Source organism: Vicugna pacos, chromosome 14, assembly GCF_048564905.1.
Source record: "Vicugna pacos chromosome 14, VicPac4, whole genome shotgun sequence".
Lineage (NCBI taxonomy): Eukaryota > Metazoa > Chordata > Mammalia > Artiodactyla > Camelidae > Vicugna > Vicugna pacos.
This window is the reverse complement of record NC_133000.1, coordinates 71,645,812-71,667,600: the sequence shown is the minus strand read 5'-3', so window position 1 is coordinate 71,667,600 and position 21,789 is coordinate 71,645,812. Positions and strand designations below refer to the sequence as shown.

At 51.5% G+C, this 21,789-nt stretch overlaps 1 protein-coding gene across 1 annotated transcript in view; it reads left to right on the top strand.

Annotated features, from left to right (window-relative positions):
- Positions 1–13,266, top strand: part of COL4A1 (collagen type IV alpha 1 chain) — a 129,169-nt gene extending 115,903 nt beyond the window's left edge. Inside the window, exons 45-52 of the mRNA XM_072976534.1 lie at positions 654–725; positions 1,710–1,838; positions 2,790–2,888; positions 3,770–3,982; positions 4,908–5,085; positions 8,848–8,962; positions 10,990–11,162; positions 12,917–13,266. Coding sequence (XP_072832635.1) covers positions 654–725; positions 1,710–1,838; positions 2,790–2,888; positions 3,770–3,982; positions 4,908–5,085; positions 8,848–8,962; positions 10,990–11,162; positions 12,917–12,998 — 1,061 coding nt within the window. The 3' untranslated portion in view covers positions 12,999–13,266. The remainder of the gene's footprint in view (positions 1–653; positions 726–1,709; positions 1,839–2,789; positions 2,889–3,769; positions 3,983–4,907; positions 5,086–8,847; positions 8,963–10,989; positions 11,163–12,916) is intronic.
- Positions 13,267–21,789: the final 8,523 nt, after the last annotated feature.

Here is a 21,789-nt window from a genome sequence, read left to right as displayed (position 1 = left end):
CTTCAAATTAAAGCACCATTTCTGGGTGGCAGCCCCTTTTGTAGAACCCCGTGCACAGCTGTGTAAAGACGTTCTGATTTTCTTGCTAAGGATCAGTGAGGCATTTGCCTCCCAGTAAGCGGTCATGGATTTGGGATGTTCGTTAATTTATTAATGTCTTAAGCAAACATTTATTGGGTGCCTCCTGGCTTCCAGGCACTGTGACTTTTCCTGCCGAGTCAGATACATAGGAATGAAAGGTCAATAAAACAAATTCTCAGCCTGCAGGCGCCTTGTGGTCCGGGTGGGGACACGTGTGAATCAGGTCGGGGATTGCAGGATTCTGTGTCCTCCCCTGGTTGGGACCATTTAGTGGTTTGCTGCTTGTTTGGAAAAAATGTGACATCTGGATTCTAGAAAGAAGAGTTTCACCCAGAGTTTTACATAGCTGACCAGAAGCAACGCTCTTTTTTCCACGAGCATAAACTGGAAATGTGTTCACTGTGTGTGTGTGTGTTACACATGCATTTGTGTTTAGGTGTGTTTACGTGCTTCCACATAGGTACACACAAGCATGTGTGCACACGTAGGTGTACGTATGTATTCACACGCACACGTGGACACGCGGAGTCTGGTGGAATTCTGTGCAAAGACCATGTTCTGCTTTCGTGCAGGTCAGAAAGGCCTCCCTGGCCTTCAGGGAGTGAAAGGTGACCCCGGAGACCAAGGGTTCCCTGGAACGAAAGGTAAGAGAGCGCGACCGTCAGGAAGCGGTCACCGAGAGCCCGGTGGCGGCTGCCGGGGCTCCTGTACTTGGCTGCTCCAGCTACCGTTTTCACCAGTGACTTGTCTTGCAAGTCAGGTTCACTGAATCCGCACCTGCAGTAAATCCAGCAGAGAGGGAATGAGAGGCTCAAGGTTCACAAAAGCTCCCAGCTCTGAGGGGAGCCTGAGGTCAGCCCCCAAAAGAAGGAGTGAAATTGTCTGTGTGGGTTGTGGCGGGACCGGGGGGCCCGTCCTAGGAAGGGTCTGCCGTGGCTTCTCCACGGGGAGCCAGACGTGCCACGTGGCTGCAGGGACGCGGGCCGCTCGTGGAAGGACGTGGTCTGAGGGGCCCTGAGTCCCCTCTGGTCCCTGGAGTCAGGCCTGGTTTCCAGGGCTGCGCCCAGTTGTCAAAACCACGCTTCAGGAGAGGGAGGAGCAACCCGAACGCACTGAGAAGTGGGCGACGGGGAAGGAAAAAGTGGGGAAACGGGGGAGGAGGCGTGGGAGGGCAGAAGGAAGGGGAGCAGACCCCCCGGGGCTCAGGCTCCGTGTGCGGCCACAGGTGGCTCAGGGCCTGGCGCGCTGAACGAGCGTCTGTCTGTTCGTGGCCAAGGCAGTCGGGCCGGCGGCCTAGCGAGCCTGGGGGCGGGCTTCCAACTGCATGTGTTGCCCCCCACCCCGCCCCCGAGCAGGGCCCTGGGGGCACGAGCGTCACCTCGGGGGCAGGCCCGTCCCCGAGCCCAGATCCGAGTGGCGGTTCCCACCCAGGCCCCTGACGTTGGCTCCAGTCCCGAGGGGTCAGGATCTTAGGGTAAAGGTATCTCGCGAGGATCTGCTTACCTATGTTTCTGACGCTGATTCTACTTTGGGACAACACTGCGTTCAGACTGGGTTCCGTGTTGGAAGCCGTTTCTGCCCCATGTGGTGACGGTGAAATTGACTGGCCCCCACCCTGTTTCCCACAGGTCTTCCCGGCCCCCCCGGCCCCCCAGGTCCCTACGACATCATCAAAGGGGAGCCAGGGCTCCCTGGGCCTGAGGGCCCCACGGGTCTGAAAGGCCTTCAGGGACCTCCAGGCCCCAAAGGACAGCAAGGTAAGGAGCGCGGGGCTGGGTGGCGGGGCGTGGGGGTCGAGGGAGCTGGGGGCCTTCTCGCTGTCCTGTGTCTCCGCTCCGCTCCGCCTCTGGGTAATGACTATAGGAAATGTATTTGAAGCTGGCTTTCTTACCGCCCTTTCTTTGATGTGTATAAAAACCAAATGAAGATTTTGAAGGACCGAAATAAAAAGCCAGAGCAAAACACAGAGAAAGCCAGGGGAACGTAAAACTCAGCATATCTGTGCTCACTTAGAAAACCACAGAAAAGGGACAGAAGGATGGGCCGGCAGGAAGCAGCCGTCTATCCTTGTAGGCGCTGGTGTCCCCCTGGTGGCCAGGAGCGCTGCCCGCCTGGCCACGCTGGGTGCCCATCCCTGGGCCCCGGACACGCCCACCTGCAGTCTTCTGCTTGTTTGGGCGAAACACTCCCCACTTCAGGAGCTCCCGGGGGGGGGGTGGAAAATAAAGAAGAATGAACGCGTTTAGAGTGGAAAGGTCGCATCCGTGAAAATTTAAGTTTAAAAGACCTAAGAATAAACAACACGTGGAAACAAAAAGCGCCATCCACGTCAGTAAGCCTGGTGCCTAAACGTCTGAGGCGCTAGAATGTGGCTGATGCGGGGACGCCCGAGAGAACGGAAGCGCATCCGACCATCCCCCGCTCCCCGGTGACTGTCCATCCCCAGACTGCCTGCCAAGCAGTGACGGCAGGAAGCGGGGACCCTGATTCCGGGGTGAAGCACGCGCCCCTGTGGGGTCTGCTGGGCCCTGGCCTCTGCATGGCGTGTGCTGCGTCCCAAAGCCGCTCCTGGCCCTGGGAAGGCTTTCCCACCTGGTCCGGGGCCCCGTGTTGGCCTCCCAGGAGGCCACAGAGGATGTTTCCAGAGGGAAGAGAAGAGACAGCTCTCCTGTACCGGCCTGTGAACCCTTTCTCCCCCCCCCCCCCAGGTGTGACAGGATCGGTGGGCTTACCTGGGCCGCCAGGTAGTCCCGGGTTTGACGGCGCCCCCGGCCAGAAAGGAGAGATGGGACCCTTTGGGCCTCCTGGTAAGTGTGCCGTGAACTCCAACCTCATTACCCTCTACCTGTGTCTTTGGGTTAGAAGCCTGCGGCCCTGCGTGCAGAAGCCTGCAAAATGAAGTTGAAAACGTTTTAACTTGAAGATTTCCAAAGACGTCTGCTTCTTAGGAGAACTAGGGTCCTAAGGAAAAGCTAAGATTTCCCTCACTTGCTTCCTGTGTGGAGAGACAGATGCGATCAATTCACAGTGTGTTCTAGATGTCACTGAAGGAAGGCCCGTAGTGACGGCCTGTGTGGGCTATGCAGGCTGCAGCTTGAAAGCCCCGTGTCAGCACGGGCCAGGGAGGGCAGGCGATCCCGCAGTGTCCCCGAAAGGGATGCAGGTGGGCTGCTTCCCAAGAAGCAGGGGCTCAGGTGTCCTGTCGTGACCGAGATGCTAAAGGCTGAGGCAGGGCTGCGGGATGGAGGGCCCAGCCGGCAGGAGGCCTGGGGCAGGCTCCCAGGCAGCTTGGTCACCCCAGGGGCCGGGAGGACACCCTGCACGCGAGCGTCCTTACCGCCCTGTGTCCCTCCGCCAGCTGTGGGCCATTAAGGATGGCAAGCCACCTTTAGAGGAGGTAGTTCTAATAATTCTGTAATGATCCTCCCCCAGGGACCCCAAAGTGCCATGTAAATACCTGCATGGCGTCAACGCCACTTCCTGCCTTCATTCGTGTACTTCTTTTCGTGTGTTTCATTTGTTCATTGGACTCAGTTTTGTGAGCGCCTGACTTGCACCAAGCACTGCGCTCAGAGAACAGCTCGAGGCGGCAGGCAGAGCCGAGACCTGCCAGCGCGAGGGAGGTGGCGGCTGCACTGGGTCTCGTCTGTCTGTGACTAGGGACGCTGATTCCTTTTGTGTCCTGCAGGCCCCAGAGGCTTCCCGGGGCCGCCGGGCCCTGACGGGTTGCCGGGATCCATGGGTCCCCCGGGCACCCCGTCTGTGGATCACGGCTTCCTGGTGACCAGGCACAGTCAGACGATAGACGACCCCCAGTGCCCTCCTGGGACCAAGATCCTCTACCACGGCTACTCCCTCCTCTACGTCCAGGGCAACGAGCGGGCGCACGGCCAGGACCTGGGTGAGGCGTCCGGGGAGGGCTGTGTTCCTCCCACGTCCAGAGTCCAGGGCTGGGTGGTGATGGGGTCTGTGTCCCACGCTGGTCCTGCAGTTTGGGGTGTCATCAAGACCTAGTCAGTGAAAAAGTCCTGTTTCCTGCCACCCTTACCAAACGGGCCATCCGTTCAACAGCTGCCGTGTAACTGACGGGAAGCCGGGCAGACGTAAAGGCGGGCTCTCTGAAAAATGTTAAAGGAGTGAAACTTCTGAGCTCTTCTTCAAATGATCGAGTGGGGCCAGGATTTCTGGAGCACACACTTCACACTCGCACTGATGGTCTTAAAATAGAGCAGCCTTCCTGTTGCTCTTTTAAAATATGTCCACCTTACCCTGTCCAGTTTCTCTGCACATTCTCATCTCGGTCCCTCTGCGTTTCAATCAGCAGAGGGCTGTGTGTCTGCCATTTTCTCGGTCCCCCCCGATATGCGCCACCACATTATGTTTTAATGTCACACCTCTGGCTGTCACTGAGGTTGCACACAACAGGCAGGTCTACAAAGGGAGCTCTGCATTTCTTCAGGGACCTTGTCCAGCGACTCGCCAGCTCTGTACAAGGACCTGCACGTTCAAGTCCCTCTGGAATTCAGTTCCGGGAAAAGCTTTCTCTCTGCTGATAAACCGCTTTGTGTCCTTTCATCAAAACGTCCTGCTGACTCTTGACACTGATCCTCTGGCCTGGATCACTTTACATTGCATCGCAGGCTCGTTTCCAGTCAGGCTAGTCTGCTGGGTGGATATAGTTCCTTCTTTCTGTTTGTAATTTGAAATGTTCTTATTTCCATCTTGGCGGGTTATGTAGAGGGTAAGCCTTCCACGACGAGCCGGCTCCCCGCCGGCCCGCGGGGGGCGGCGGGGCAGTCACACGGCGCCCTCCCCCCCGCCCGCAGGCACGGCCGGCAGCTGCTTGCGCAAGTTCAGCACGATGCCTTTCCTGTTCTGCAACATCAACAACGTGTGCAACTTCGCCTCCCGCAACGACTACTCCTACTGGCTGTCCACGCCCGAGCCCATGCCCATGTCCATGGCACCCGTCACCGGGGACAGCATCCGGCCCTTCATCAGCAGGTGAGCCCAGCCCGCCGCCGCCGGCCACTGCCGAAGAGCAAAAGCCGCCTGTAGGCCGGGGACAAGTTATTTTGGCTTTGTCCCCCAAACACTCTCTCCGTTGCTATTCGGTGTATTGATTGTGATATATGAGTTTAGTCTTAGAAATCAGCTGTACAAGTTAGTGGGTATAACAGTCAGTTACCATCTTTAAAAATGACTACTGCAAACCCTTGCAGAGAAAATGCCCAGCTTTGGAACAAGATGTGTAACTCGTGTGACTCACCGGCGCGGCCGCCTTCCCCGCCGTGAACGGGGCAGGGTCCCTGGGGCCCCAGCAAACGTCAGAACAAGCTGTGCGGCTTGTTTTCCTTGAACAACTGTCTCTCTAAGGAGCCTTCCAAGGTGTGGTTTTGGAATCACTCCACCTCCGTGAAATTAAAAAAAGTGTTATTTTTTAATTGTAGTAAAATACACATAACGTAAAATTTACCATCTTAACCTTTTTTGATTTTTTTGTGTGTGGGGGGACAGACTAGAGGTAATTAGGTTAATTTACTCATTTTTAACGGAGGTGCTGGGGCTTAACCCAGGACCTTGTGCACGCGAGGCATGTGCTCTACCACTGAGCTGCACCCTCCCCCATCTGAGCCATCTTTGGGGGTACACCCAAAGGAGCTCACCCATGGGAGTGAGGTGGTGCCCTTGAAATTGTGATACCACAGACACACTGCATGTCTGTGCTTTATACATAAAAAGGTCATCCCCATGTATCGCACACGTGGAATGTGTGCACGCTAAGGGCTCACGCACGCTGCCTCCCGGGTTTTGCCCCCCTTGAGGTGCTGTTGCACCCACTGTGACTGCGTGTGTTTGAGCAACTCCCAGATTAGGAGCTTTCCGCACTCATTAATGTCTGGAGGATGTTTTCAGGTCCCCGGGAGTCTGCCTGGGAGGACACAAAATGGGAAACGGAAATTATTATGACTGAAAAGTGCACGGTTGTCCTACCTCGGCCTCTGTCCCTCTAAGGAAAGGTTGCTTCCTTAGCTCCGAAGTAATTGAAAGGTGGCAGATGTAGGCGCTCATCTGACTAAGGAGCTGTTCTCTCACTTTACACACGAAGGTGACAAGGATCAGAAGAGTAACAAGACCGGGCAAGTTTGCCTTAGGAAAGTGAGAGGGAGAAAGGGCGTAAGATTTCCTGTTTCCTTTAGAGAAAAAGCTGCCTTTGAACTGGAGGAACGACGGAGCAATGCGGGCTGAGCTGCATCGTGCAGTCCGAGGGGTGGGGGTGCGGGGCGCCCGGAACAGCCCTGCGTGGTGACCCCTAGTCCCTGCTGGTCACCGCTTGCTTCGGGGAGGGTGGGCCAGGCACAGGGTCTGCGGCTCTGGCATGTGGAAGGCTGGTCCTAGCAGGTCAGTCTGGTTAAAAGAATGTACCACCGAGGACCCAGAACAGAAAGACTGGGGGATGTTAGTAGAAAAGTCAGGTTTCCAATGGTCTTACATCAAAAGGGCCCCTGACAGCTTTCTTTGACTTTTCTTTGGGGCTGTAAGAAAACTTGCCTCCTGGGTCTTAAAATGGGAAAAGTCATCCGTTACTTCCAGAGAGGCATCTTTCAAAAGGCTCATGTCCTCACGTGTGTCTGGGAGGCGGCTCACTCTGGGCTGAGATTTTTCTTGCTCAGAACCACCCTGGGGTGCGAGAGGGAAGACTAACCACCTTTGTGTTTTTGTTTAGCTTTCCTTGGACAACAGGTAGAAAATGATTGTTCGTTTTTGTTGCCTACTTACTTTCTAAGTAAAATTGACAGTAACGTTGATCTGGCTGGGACCCAGGGCCCTGGCATGTGTTTACGATAGTCCAGAAACCGGTCCAGGAGAAGCCTGGGGTCTCAGCTTCGCTTTTCTCTGTGAACTCATCACTTTTAGTAGGAGCCCTGATTCTGTGACCACAAGTTGTTTAAACGCCAGCACTGCCCGTTTGGGGGTGTTCACATCTTTTTGTTGACTGACCCACAGACGCTCAGTGTGAAAGGACCTTGGGAGTCACATCCTTCAAGCCCGCTGCCCCGAGAGGCCCCCACATCTCACATTCCCTTTCGTAGTAACACGGCCCGTTCCTCCAGGTCTCTGAGCACGCAGGCCCCAAGTTACTTTAACTTAGTGGTTTCTGATGACGTCTCAGGACTTCCAAACTCCTTCTGAGGTCTCCCCCTGGGGGAGGGCCTAAGGCTTAATTTTAGAAAGAGTTAATAACATGAACTCGTTCATCCTGAGCAGGAAAGGTAGCACCTTTTCTGCTGTCATCCTGACAAAACTTCCTGAGCACTTTCTGACTTTGCACAGACATGAGTCATCGAAGCCCACAGACCGTTCACTTGTTCTGGAGGAGACGCCACTGGTGTAAGAGCAGAGAGGGCTGAGTTTTAATTCTGCCTTTGACCCAGCTAGCCACGGCCTCAGTTTCTTCATAAGTCACATGGGTCTTAGGCTGTGTCAATTTTAAGGGGCCACTCAGCTCATTAAGTCTGTGCATCTCTGTTCCCTGACACCCGTCTGCCAGGGTCAAGACCACTTCTCTGTAGCGACTTGAACCCCCCCTGCCCAGGGGGAGCCGTCCGCAAAGCGCTTCCCTCCTGCTGTATTTCTGCTCCTGCGTCTGGCGGGCAGACGGTGGCAGATGGATGAGGCCAATTTCATTCACTGTTGTTTAGCTGAAGCCCTTTAACTCATCTGCATCTGTGTGAATAGAATAGAAAATAGCGCACCACATGCGTACACGCGCACACGCATACACACACACACAGGTCGAGGGAAAATCGAATGACTGATTTAGGCCCTCACCCGCCTTCTCATCCATTTTCATGCAAATGTTCCAGCATAACTAGGTGTAATTATTAACACCATTTATAGTCATTTATCAGCATTGTTAGCACTCTGTTCATTTTGTGACTTGAATGTAATTATGTTGTTGCTGGTGTTTAATTTTTTTTTTAACCAAACATTTTCCCACCATCAGAGGGTCCCTTAGCAGAGCAGGTCTGAGTCAGAACATTGTGTGTTGTTCCAATTTATTGCTGGGCGCTGCCCCCGCGGCTGAGCACGAGCCCGCCTGGCCTGGGAGGGGGCTCTGGGACTTCCTCCAGCGCAGAGGCCCCCTGACAGCCCAGCCGGCAGGGTCTCCTCACTGGTGTGCCGGCTCTGGGGCTGGACAAGTCTCTGGGAGGAGTCTCCGGTGGACGTCCAGCCCAGGTTCACGCTTTGTCTTAACTGTCATTCGCTCAGTGTTTTTCTTACATGCAAGAGGCTTCAGAGCTTAAGACAAATCACTGTCTTCTGGAAGTGAGAGCTAGCGCTTGGCTTTGACCATCTCCTTTTTCTTGGGCGTTCACGGTGTTTGCTGAAACACACGCTCGTGGCTAAAACGTTCAGAGATGCTGAGACGCACAGAGGAGAAAACGGAAGTGGCCTGCAGTCCCAGCTCCCCTGGGAGATGGCCCCTGCTACAGCCTGGCCTTCCGGTCTCCTCCCACAAAGCAGGTGGTTGGATGGCCAGTGCGCCACCTGGTTTTGAGACCTAGTCAGTATTCGAACCCGGAAGCAGGCTTCCCCACCAGTGAGGAGGCCCTGGGCTCAGAGCCCGCGCAGTGGGTGCCGTACCCACTTGATGGAACGTGTCATCGGAGGGGAGGGTGGAGGGAAGAGTCTGCGTGCGGGGACAGGAACGAGCGGGGAGGCTCCTCCGCTGTGCTGAGTGTCTGCTCTGGTGGCTTCCAGGTGTGCGGTGTGCGAGGCGCCGGCCATGGTGATGGCGGTGCACAGCCAGACCATTCAGATCCCAGAGTGCCCCGCCGGCTGGTCCTCGCTCTGGATTGGCTATTCCTTTGTGATGGTAAGCATCTGGGGAGACTCCGTAGTTCCCCCAAAGAGCCGCCCTTGGACACTCCACCTCTCCTGTCTGCTGCCGCCACCCTCTCTATCCCCCGGGTCACTGGCCTGCCTCCCTCCTGGGACCCCCTCCAAAGTGTCCCCAGGAGCTTCGCCTGTTCCACTCGGGAGGGACAGTGAGGGGGTCCCGTGCCCGCTCAGAGCTCTGTTCTGGGACTAGGTAGCTGGGACGACCTGATGAGATTCTGAGAGTCAGAGCCTTCTTGGGAGAAGGGCAGAGCGTGCCCGTGGGGCGGAGGGAACACATTGGCCAAAACACTCACGAGCCTGAAAGCAGAAGCTCGAGTCAGAAAGAGAGAGCAGGGCGCATGGCAGAGCTGGGGCCCGAGTGTCCACCTCCCCCTCACTCGTCCCCCAGCCGCCCCGGACGCCACAGCCCCAATGCTCCCCTCCCCCCGAAAGCCAGTTAAGGCAGGAAGCACAGAACTCCTCTGAGATCCTCTCGTCGCTTCTAATTTTACTTTATTTCCTCCATTTAAAGTCTTGATTGAGTATATACATGCCCTGAGCTTGGGCGATCAGGTTGCACTGGACTCAGTCCCACTAAGCGATCCCGCACCAGCACCCCCACATCGCTGCTGTAAACCCTCACACTCTCCGGAGTGGCCAGGTTGTGCCTTCGACCCCAGATGACCATCAGCCTGATTGTTTGATTGACTGGGAACGTGGCCTCTTAATTGTTTTTCGGCCACGAGTTATTCCGAGTGTGGAAGTTGCCGGGAAAGCAATCCTTCAAATGCTTGTGTGTGCGTGTTCCAGTTTGATGGTGAGCTTTCCTGGGTTGATGATTCTGCATTTAGACTCTTCAACGGGTCCAAAGAATCTGCAGCAACAGCAAAAATCCAGCAGGTTGTTTGGATAAGTCTAAATGCTGCATTGTGGCTCCTTTGTCAAGAAAGCCGCAAAGGTTAGAACTTTGATGTAGAGAAATCAAGACACTTGCCATGAGGCAAGCATATGACTTTGTCTCAAATAGATAGGACTTCTGGACCCCCAATCATAAAATATGCTAAAGGGAAAGTCAGTTTGACAGATGAAGCCCCCATCCAAGGAGCACAGGACACTTTGTCATCTCCCCATCCCCCCTCCCAGCGTCCTGCAAAGATCTGACACAGAGATGACCCTTAATTTCTCAAAACCAAGAGCAAATCGAAGTGACGAGCTCCCGGAGAGCAGGTCACCCACCACCGCTCAGTCTGGGGGCTTGATGTGAGGTGTGGGGCCCTACTGGGCACCCCGAGACCCCCATTCTCACCTCAGCTTTGATCATGGCCAGATCCGGAATGTTCCAGGGTCCTGACGTCCCCACCTGGGAATCGAGGGTGTTGGCTTTGTGCTCAGAGGTCCCCTGTGGCCCTAAACTTCCAGAGTCCCCTTCCTCATGTCTGTAATAGCTCCCCTGGAGACGCTGGGACATCACTCATTTTATGTCTTGGTTTCTGAAGACAAGTAGATCCTGCTTCAACCCAGTTTAACCAACAGCTACAACAGTGGCTTTCTTTTCCCTCTTTCCCTTAAGGCTTCTCTTTTTAAAGAAAAAAAAAGGGGGGCTAATTTCCTTTATAGAAGGGTGGGTAGCACCCAAGGTAGCAAATCCAGGATTCCGACGGCTTCCTTACCTGCTGAGGAAGTTGAGGTGGCATCCATTGGCTCCGACATCATTTGCGCGTTTCAGCTGTAGCCGTACCCCCGGCTAGAAGAGGTTTTGGTGTCCGGAGAGAAAACAGAGTGAGGACAGCGTTTGTTTCAATGCTGATGACGTGGGACCGGTTGTCCCCCGTCCCGGGAGGGGCGTTGCCTGACTCCTGGCGCTGGGTGTGCGCGGCCTGAGGCCACGGGGCCGTGTGGGCCCCAGGGTGCTCCGTGGAGACTGCAGGAGGCCGGGAGGGCAGCTTTCCTGCAGGGGGCAGCCCGGCTCCGCCCAGGAACGGGTGGGAGGGAGGCCCTGACCGCGCTCTCCCTGCCCCGCAGCACACCAGCGCAGGCGCAGAAGGCTCTGGCCAGGCCCTCGCCTCCCCCGGCTCCTGCCTGGAGGAGTTCAGAAGCGCGCCGTTCATCGAGTGCCACGGCCGCGGGACCTGCAACTACTATGCAAACGCTTACAGCTTTTGGCTCGCCACCATAGAAAGAAGCGAGATGTTCAAGTAAGTGCCAGCACCCACGCCCCGCCCCCCGTGGGGTGGTTCCTCTCCATCCTCCGTGATCTGTAGCCCTGCCAGGGCCGAGTCCCAAAGACGGTGACGCGACAGGACTCGGAAAGGCCGCCTCCGCGGGTGGGAGCGGCTGTCTGATTCTGTTCTACACGGCCGAGAACCCAGGCCGTCTCCCAAGGCGGAGCTGAGGTTCCAGGCTTAGTTCTGTCATTGACGGAAGAGGCATGAAAGAGAGAAGGTCGCTTTCATGTTTCAAGGTGAATCCACAACAACGTAACATCTTCGAGCAGAGCATTCGGAAACATTGTACCTTTCACCAGCAGGGAGAGGGGACAGCAAGCGGCACCTTTTTCATGGTGTCTATAGTGTGCTGAGGTGAAGGTGCGGCGTGTTGTGTGACTTGCAGGGACTGAGTAAGACTTTCATAAGCCTGCACAAATCACAATTTCAGCGCAAACGCAGCCGACATTAATAGGGAAGACCATTTCTTTCTCTTCCATTACCAAAATTTCACCTTGAAAGCCGCGGTCTGCAGTGGCTGCTGGCCTCGCTGAGTGAATGTGGAGCCCGGCCGGCCCGCCGGGGACCGGAGCATGCCCCGAGTCCCCGTCCTGCTCTGAGCACCAGCTGCAGCCTGGCCGGAGCAGACGCAGGGCGCCCACGGGGCTGGACGGTTACTTACTGTTCACTCCCCCGAATCAGTGCTTCTCAGCCCTGGAGATAAACCCTTCTGCCTTTACCTTTTCGGAGAGAATTCTGTGGACCCCGCCATGGTCCAGTCTCTCTAGCTTAAATCGTGAAGGTAAAGCAGCGCACTCACTAGTAATTTTTCAAGCGTCAGAGAAGTGCCAGGCGCCTAGCTGGTAGCTTACACAAGGCTTTTAGGCATCTGGGAGCTTGATGTAAACTCGACAGACAGAATTTGACCATTAGGGTTCAAAGGAACACTCGGTCTTTTTGGTCAAGCCAGCAGCCTCGTACAGTGAGCTAAAATGCCTGCCTAAACAAAGCTGCAAAAGAGCCCATTAATTTAAGTAATTAATCTGGGGCACTAGGATTTTCACCAAACTCGCTAACATGAGCAGCCTCGGTTTGGGGACGAGGTGCTCATACGGCTGCTTTAATTTCAGTAAGACTTGATTAGTACTAATTTAGTTCAGACTTCACATTTCCAACAAGCAAAGACCAGGTAGAGTTTCTAGGACCAGAGAAGCAGCTGGGACATGAAACGTCCTCCCCTCTCTTTGGCCTCGAATCAGACCACCTGCATTCCCAAGTTGCGAACGTACTTTGAGGTCTGGTTAGCTCCTCCAGGCCGGTTGCTCATCCCATCATTTGGCCGTGATTTGATGCGCATTTATGGTGAGTGTGGAGTCGCAGGGAAGGAAGTTACCGTCTTAGTCCGGGGCAGTTACTACTCGAGTTGAGAAGGCAGAGAGTTGACCCACAGCTGGAGGAGGCAGGGTCTGCCGTGGGGAGTGGCTGAGGCTCTGGGGCTAGACAGACGCGGGTGACTCTGGCTGTGCTCTTGGCCCAGCGACGGGGTGCGGATGGTGACTTGCAGGCGTTACGAAGGCTCAGTGACACCCCACCGCGGCGCCCGCTCGCAGGCGGGGTGGACGCTGGTTCCTGTGTGTCACGGCCCGTCCCCGGCTGGTCCCATGGCGACTGGGGCTGGGGGCAGGGCTGAGGGGCTGGCCTGCCCTTCTGCTGCGGTGACGGCTGGTCTCTGTGCTGCGTTGCAGGAAGCCCACGCCGTCCACGTTGAAGGCCGGGGAGCTGCGCACGCACGTCAGTCGCTGCCAAGTGTGTATGCGGAGAACATAACAACGCCGGCCCTCAGCTGTCTTCACAACATGGTGCTACTCCCTCCTCCCCTCTTCTTCCTCTAACAGCAACGAACCCTAGAAGTATATCCTGTGTACCTCACTGCCCAGTATGAAAACCGTAAGGTGCCTTGTAGGAGTCTGCGTAACTAACCCACCTGCTTCGTTGGCCTCCACTCGCTGAAGGAGGGTCAGAGACCACGATGAGCTGTCCATAGTGACGTCCCAAGTGGCACTTCTGATGAAATAAAAGATATGTCTGTTCTCCAGTCCAGTGCACTGATGTGTGAAGTGAGACCCGTCAGAAAACCCAAGGGTGCTAGGAGGTGTAAACGCCCATTTTCACTCTGGTATGCTGGCAGACCCAGTTTCCACCCGACGGCATGTCTGTTTAGATCACTGTCTAGCTGTGTCAAAATCCAGGTCCCTCAGTCTGTACAAATAATAGTCCTGTAAAGACGGTGTTCGGAACCTCCGAAGGGAAGTCTGGGCTCAGCAGCCCCGTCTTCCGCCCCGGCCCCCACCCCATCAAGAAAACAGTTTCGGTCTTTCCGCTCCGTGTGGTACTTTGCAGCTGCTTTTGCAGAAATCACGGATTTCCTGAGGGTCCCCAAAGTAGGCAGAAGTGAAATATATATATATATTTTAGTAATTTATATAGATGTCAGCAGTTAGGCAGGTCACGTTTTCGTTTCATTTCCACTGTTGAAATAAAGCTCACATAGTTTCTTCCTTTAAAAGCCTGTGTTGTCCTTTAACGTAGAGTTTAAACACTAGGGTATTGAATGTGAAACATCAGGTTTTCATTGTTCACCTCCAGACCGAAAGTGGTGTATTGCCAAAGCCAAACCCAGGTTCACGGACGCGGTGTCTGTTACAGTGAAGCATGTACTTTGAGCTTCTTGTCTTTGTTCTGTATGAGTATCTTCAGGGTTTGAAACACTAATCACAAACTGAATAACTTGACTTCAAAAGCAACAACCTTAAAAAGGCCTTCGTTTTATTAGTATTCATTCTGCAGCCTGGTGTGAAAAACAGCTCTGTTGAATCAGAATATCAGTATTTTTACCTGTAAGCACATTTCAGGCGGCTTCCTTGGTTTTTCACGAGCTGCGTTCAGACTTCAGCAGGGGAACAAATGGATTGCAGGAGAGCAGATTCGGACCACTATGCCTGAAATGACATTTCAGTAAAAGTCTCCAAAGCGTTTTTAAGACTACTAAGGCCTTTTGTGTAATTTCTTTAAATGTGTATTTCTTAAAAATTCAAATTTGTAATAAAGCTATTTGTATAAAAATTAAGCTTTTATTAATTTGTTGCTAGTATTGCCACAGAAACATTAAAGGAAAAGTTACTGCACAAACCACCAATAAATCTGTAAGCTCTGCATCCCTTAGATCACATTTATTTTGTAATTCTTCCAAATGAGAGTCACAGACTGGTCATAATTCACAGAAATTATTACAAAGGAAAAATATGGTCTTCTCCTTCATCCCTCTCTCCCTCCCATCTGTTGGTCTAGGCAGCCATCATCCCTCCATCCATCCATCCATCCATCCCTCCATGCATTCATCCACCCATCCATCCATCCAACCATGCAGCCATCCGTCCATGCATCCATGCATCTATCCATCCATCCACCCTTGCATTCATCCATCTATACATCCATCCATCCATCCATCCATGCACCCATCCATCCATGCATGCACACATGCATCCATCCATCCATCCAGCACTCATCCATCCATGCACGCACCCATCCATTCATTGTATATTTACCAAGGGTTTGCCACTTTTCAGGTGCTGGTTGGATACAAGATGAACAGAGATGAATAACACACATATCCAGCCATTAAAAACAGATTCATTGGGGGTCAGAACTGAGATTATAATTATGCAATGGTTAAGTGTGGGACAGATGGTCGGATTCCAAATCCCACTTAAGTAGGGAAGAAATAACATGGAAGATTCTTTTTTTCCTGGTGACCTAAGCTTCAGTAAAAACATGATCCATAATGAATGTGATACTTCATACACAAGAAAAAGCTCTAGTCAAAAACGTTATCATATGAAAAACAAATACCATATGATATCACTTATATGTGGAATCTAAAAGAAAATGACACAAATGAACTTATTTACGAAACAGAAAGAGACTCACAGACAGAAAACAAACTATGGTTACCAAAGAAAAAAGGGTGGGGAAGGGATAAATTGGGAGTTTGGGATTAGCAGATACAAACTACTGTATGCAGAAGAGATAAACGACCGGGTCCTGCTGCACAGCACAGGGACTGTATTCAGTAACTTGTAATAGCCTAGAATGAGAAAGAACGTACATCTGTGTAACTGAACCACTGTGCGGCGCAACAGAAAGTAACAACAGGATAAATCAACTATACCTCAGCTTACAAAACAGAAGGAAAAAAAGCTGTAAATACCGCACTGTTCCTGGTTATTATTCTGGGGAGGGCTAGGATGGGGACAAAATGGGAAGATCTGTGAACACAATGTCACACGCCTGATCAGGACACATCATTCAGGGTCTAGTTCTGGTCACCTCCCTCCCACATTTGACAAAACAGATGGGAAGGGGTCGCTTGCTGTCTCTAATGTATAGGATTGGACAGGAGAGAAGAAAACTGTTTGGCTTGTGTGACTACTGAAGTTACTGAGACTGAACACCTCCACGTGGTAGAAGAGCATTTTGTTTCCATTTGTAAAACCGATTTATCACAAATTACTGTTTATTACACACAATGTATCCAGGAAAGTACAAAGAAGATAATATGACACCTTGAATCCCAGCATTCAGATCCTGTGCATTTTTTCTGTTCTTCTGAAAGCAGTTTTTATGTTTAATTTTTTAAATTATTGTACAGTGAAATTGACTTATGTTGTTGTGCATGCAGCTCTGTGAATTGTAACATGTACAGGTTCACGTAACCTTCGTCAAAATCAGTACACAGAAGAGCTACTGCACAGGAAAAATGCCCACACACAGCCCCCACCCTGACCCTGGCAACCAGCCCCTGATGCGTCTCTGTCACTATCATCACATCTCTTCAAGAATAGAATTATGGAGCGTGCAACCTTCTGGGACTGTCTTATTTCACTCAGCACCATGCATTTAACATCCGTCCAAAAGGACTGTGTGTATCGGCAGTTTATTCCTTCTTATTGCTGAGTGGGATTACATTGTATAGAGGTACCAGACTTCATGCCTCTCTTCGTCTGTTGAAGGACATCTGAGTTGATTCTAGTTTGGGTGATCATAAATAGAGAATCAACAGTCATGTTCAGGTTTTTGTGTGAACATACATTTTTATTTCTTCAGGGTGACCACCTAGGACCAGGAGACCTGGGCCCTATGGTAAGGGTATGTTGCACATTATAAGAAATTGGCAAACTCTTCTCCAGAGTGGCTGGACCATTTCGCATCTCCTCCAGCAACGTAGGAGAGCTCCAGTGGCCCCAACGTTTGAAATTGTCCGTATGCTTTTTGTTAGTCATTCTAATAGTGGCAGGTGACCGTGGTTTTATTTTGCATTTCCTTGGAGATTAATGATATTCACCAACTTTTCATGCATTTTTGGGCCATCAGTTCCTCCTCTTTTTTTGCAGTGTCTATTAATTTTTCCCATTTAAAAAATTGTTTTTTTTCCATACCATTGAATTTGAGAGTTCTTTGGATATTCCGGTTGCAAGTCATTTGTTGCATATGTGATTTGCAAATTCATCCTCTTGATAGGATCTTTCACAGAGCTAAAGGTTTTAATTTTTATGATGTCCAATTTATTGCCATCTTTTCCATGGGCTATGCCTTTGGTATCAGGCCAGATGATTTCCATCGTAGGCATACACCACAACTCGTTTATCCGTTCACCCACCGATGGGTGCTTGGGCTCTTCTGACCTTTGGGCTATGGTCAGCAGTGCTGCTGTGAACAGCAAGTACATATGTCTGTTCGTTCTCAATCACTGGAGGGTAAATATCACTGGGTTCTACGGTTACTCTGTTTAACTTTGTGAGGAGCTGTCAAACTATTTTCCACCAGGGAGTCTGACCCATTTTCCCTTCCCATCACTGTCTTTTCCCCATTGGACAGTCTTGACACTCTTGTTAACACTCAGTTGGCCATACATATGTGGGCTCTATGATCCATTTTGATTAATTTTTAAAATGATGTGTGAGTTTTAGATGTTCATTATTTTGGATATGGGTATCCAACTCTTTACTTATTGAAAAACGGCATCATTTCTTTGTTGAACTGATTTTGCATCTTTGTCAAAATTAATTGACAGTACTTTGTGTGGGTCTGGTTTTGGACTTGCCTTTCATTGATCTAAATGACTGCCTTCACATGGTCCCCTCTTGATTAACTTAGCTTTAAAATAAGTCTACAAGTATGAGTGCCTCATACTTCGTGCCTCCTTTTCAAATTGTTTTATCTATTTCTAGGTTCTTTATTTTTCTGTACAAATTTGCGATTCAACTACAGAAGAATCCATCTGGGATTTTTATTGGAATTGCATTAAATCCATTGATCAATTTTGAAGAATTGTCAGCTTGACTATAGTGAATCTTACATTTCATGAACATAGCATGTTTTTCCATTTATTTCTTAGTTGATTTTTATTATCATTTTATAGTTTTTAACCTAAAGACTACTACACGTTTGATTAGATTTGTACCTGAGTATTTATTTTTTAGAGTCATGGTAAACGGGATTAAAAGATGATTTCCAATTGTACACACCTAATCTACAAAAACATGATTGACTGACTTTTGAGTGTGTTGACCTTGGATCCTGTGCCGCTCCTGAAGCCACTTCTTAGCTCCAAGAGGACTTTGGTGGCTCCGTTAGGGTTTTTGCACAGTCATGCTGTCTGTGAACAGGGGCAGCTCCATTTCTTCCTTTCTATATTCCAGGCCCTCTTTTTTCTTTTTTTCTTTCCTCTTCCTTTCTCTTCTGCACTGGCCAGGGCTTCCAGTCCAATGCTGAACAGGAGTGGTGTGTATGGACATCCTGCTCTCGGTTTTGATTGTAAGGAAAACACATGTAGTCTTTCCCCATCAGGTCTGGTATTAACTGCAGGCTTTTATGTGAATACCTTCACACTGGAGAGTCTGTATCGCGAGTGAATACTGAATTCCGCCCCGTGCTTCCTCCGCATCAGCTCTTAGGGTTCTGCGGGGCTTCTTTCGACTGTCAGCATTGTGGACAACGGGGAGGGGTGATCAGAGATCAGACCAGTCTCACGTTTCTGGGATGAAGCCCCCTTGGTCATTGTGTGCTGTTCTTTTTGTGTATTGCTGAATCTGATTCACTAATATTTTACTGAGGAATTTTTTTGTGTGTTTAAGTTGTGAGAAAAATCAATTTTTAGCTTTCATTTTTTTTGTCTGGTTTGTGTATCAGATAATGTCTTTGTCAAAAAGTGAGCCAGAGACTCGTCTTTCCTCTTCTATTTTCCGGGAGACACTGTGCAGAGTTGGTGATATTCTTCAAATCTTTAGTAGAATTATCCATTTGAAATGTTGGGACAGCAAATTAATTTTTTTTAAAGATTTTAACTATACGTTCATTTTTAAATCGTCACAGAACTATTCAGGCTGTCTGTTTCATCCTGGATAGATCTGATAGTTTTCCTTTCAAGTAATTAGTCCATTCTGAGTTGTCGACTTCATGTTTATAGAGTTGCTCACCGTGCACCCTTATTATCCAAAAATTGTATATATCCTGTATCTGATTATCCTTCAGTGACACACTCTGTATCTTTCCTGCTAGTGACAATTTACATCTTCTGTTCTTTTCTTTGTCAAACTTGTTAGAAGTTTATCAACATCATCAATCTTTAAAAAAACTGATTTTGGTTTTCATTCATTTTTTTTCCAATTGTTTCTCTGCTTTCAATTTTTTTTACTTATATCTTTATTTCCTTTCATGTTCTTACTTCAGGTTTGTTTTGTTTTGCTTTGTTTTTTCTGGTTTCTGAAGGTGGAAGTTTAGATGTTTGGTTTGAGACTTTCACACCAGAGACGTGAGACTCTTAAAGATATGGGGAGAGCTAGTTCACCAGCCTGTTCTGTAACTTTCTGAAAACGAATTTTCCTGTCTGTGCCCCAGTGCTCACGACACTGCTTGAAAGGGCTTCCTCCTCCTGCCAATAGCGAAGACCTCCCCCAGCTTTGAAACGGTACAGAAACAGCCCACCGTCCATTTAAAGCCTGGGCATTAATCGCCAGGTCACCCGCCTCCCAGCCAGCCCTTCTCAGAACAGGTTTTGAAGTGAGTCTGATTCTAGGACCTTCTCCTCATGGGCAGGCCACTGACCCTCTCTCTCCGGGTTGTCCTTACACCTCTACACCCAGCCCTGCGGGGGTGGGATGGACGGGGGCGGCCCCCAGACCTCCTGCCCTGCCCTGCCGCGCTCCCGGCCCCCAGCCTCCAGGTCACTGTGCCCCTGGTACTCAGGGTATTTCACATTTGTTTGTAACTGACTCGTTTAAAGCTTGTCATTTGCTCTGCCCATTGAAAATGCATCCCTGTAATAGGGAAAGAATTTCCCAGCGAAGTTGGGAGACATGCTTGCTGTAGGCGCTGGTGAGTGCTGCAGAGACGGCAGCGGGGCCCAGCTCCTGCGGGCTGGGGGACGGGGTCGAGGACACGGAGGTTCCTGGGCCTGCCTGCTGCCGGTCACGCTGCACCTGCAGGTGGCGGGGGCGGGGGGGGGGTGGGGGGGTGGGAGTCGGTGGTGGGGATGGGGGGTGGGGGTGGGGTGACGGGGGGATAGGGGTAGAGGTGGGGGGGCTGGCCCTCCCCGCGGGGCTGCACCGGGAGGGGCTGGCGCTAGCTCGGGCTCTGAGTCACCCCCGCCCGGTGGGGGGTGCTTCCTCTCACTCCCCCCACCCCCACCCCGGTGCTGCCTGAGCTCGCCTGCCTGCTCCCGTCCCCGTTCGCGTCCCCGTTCGCGCACCAAAAATAGCTGCGCCCGTTCGGGGCCCTGCACCCCGACTGCGGGAGCATCTGGTCTCTCTCCCCACTTTCTGAGCAACCGGGAGCCGGGCTGAGTCACGGCGAAACTGAGTCATTCGGCCACGATCAGGAAGTGCCTTTTTTAGACTTCCAGCTTTAAGTAGGGCAGGTGACTCCTGGAATTCAGTTCCGCCTTTTACCATCCTTTCCCCCGCGGATGGGCCCTGCCTGCTCTGAGCGGAGCCGCTCCCAGCGTGATTTCCTTGACTCGGTGTTCGGGACAAGCCTCACTCGCTCTGCGGAGGGGGGGTGGGGGGAGTGTCTTCATTTCTCTGATGCAGATGAGAAAATGCTGCGCAAGTTTTTCAGGCGGGCTGGGCTCCCCGATTCAGGGACACGGTGTGTGTTCAGCACCCGCATCTCCTGCGGTCGGGGAGAAATTCCCAGGACGAACTGCAGAGGGCACCCCACCTCTCACGGGGCGCCCCACGCACGGGGAGGGTGGGGCGCTAAACCTCCAGCAGCCCCTCCCTTTTCATTCAGTGTTTAACGAGGTTCCCGGGAGCAAAGCACCAGGTAATAACTAGAATCCAAGGCCAGGACCAAGCTTTGTTGCTGCTGTTCTTGTTGTTAAACTTGGCTGAGTAGGAGAAATGTGAATGCAGAAAATTCTAAACATACAAAATGAACTCTTTCACCAGAGTTTGTGACTATGAATTGTCATGGTAAAACTACATGGAAAACACACAGTTTAAAAATATTTCATTTAGTTTTAATTTTCTATTGAAGTATAGTTGATTTACAGTATTGTGTTAGTTTCAGGTGTATAGGAAAGTGATTCACTTACACACACGCGCGCACACACACACACACACACATACATTCTTTTCCAGATTCTTTTCCATTATAGGTTATTACAAAATATTGAATATAGTTCCCTGTGCTCTACAGTAGGACCTTGCTGTATATCTATTTTATATATAGTAAGTGGTGTGTACCTGTTAATCCCAAACTCCTAATCTATGTCTAACTCCCTTCCCCCTTTGGTAGCCATAGCTGGTTTCCCACATCGGTGAGTGTGCTTCTGTGTGACTCAGTCATGAAAGAATGAAATATTGCCATTTGCAGCAGCGTGGATGGACCTAGAGATGATCAGAGTAAGTGAAGTAAATCAGACAGAGAAAGCCAAGTATCATACAATATCACTTGTATGTGGGATCTAAAAAAATGATACAAATGAACTCATGTACAAGCCGAAAAGGCACAATTTTAAAGAATTACAGACGGACATTGGCTGCACCATGGGGGGTGGTTTCCTCTTCAGAAGCCTTCCTTGGTCCTGTGCCTCTCATCATCCCGCCAAGGGCTGCCTCCCTGCTCCTGTCCAGTGGGGGAGTGAAGCGTCCTGGCCCCGCTGCAGCGCGGGGGATGGGGGCTTCTGGAACCCTGCCTGACACTGGGGGTTCGGGGAGGAGAAGCGTCACCTCCGGGAGCAGCAGGGCGAGGCGCCTCCGAGGAGCCTTCCAGCTGCTGCTGGGGCGCGGGCAGAGGGGGGCAGGAGGCTCCCTGCTGCTCTCTTTTGGACCTGGGGGCCCAAACTGGAGAGAAAGGGCACCCGGTGTCACAAATGCTGGAGACAGACGCCAACAACTGGGGAGGCAGAGTCCCACCCGGCTGAAACAGCCCGACGGCTCCCTCCACCAGTCCTCGCCTGCCCCTTCCAGGGGGAAGAAGAGGAGGGTGGGGGGTAGGAGCATGAGCCACCAGCCTGGAGGGGTGCGGAGCTTTTCCATCCTCATGGAGACGACAGGGT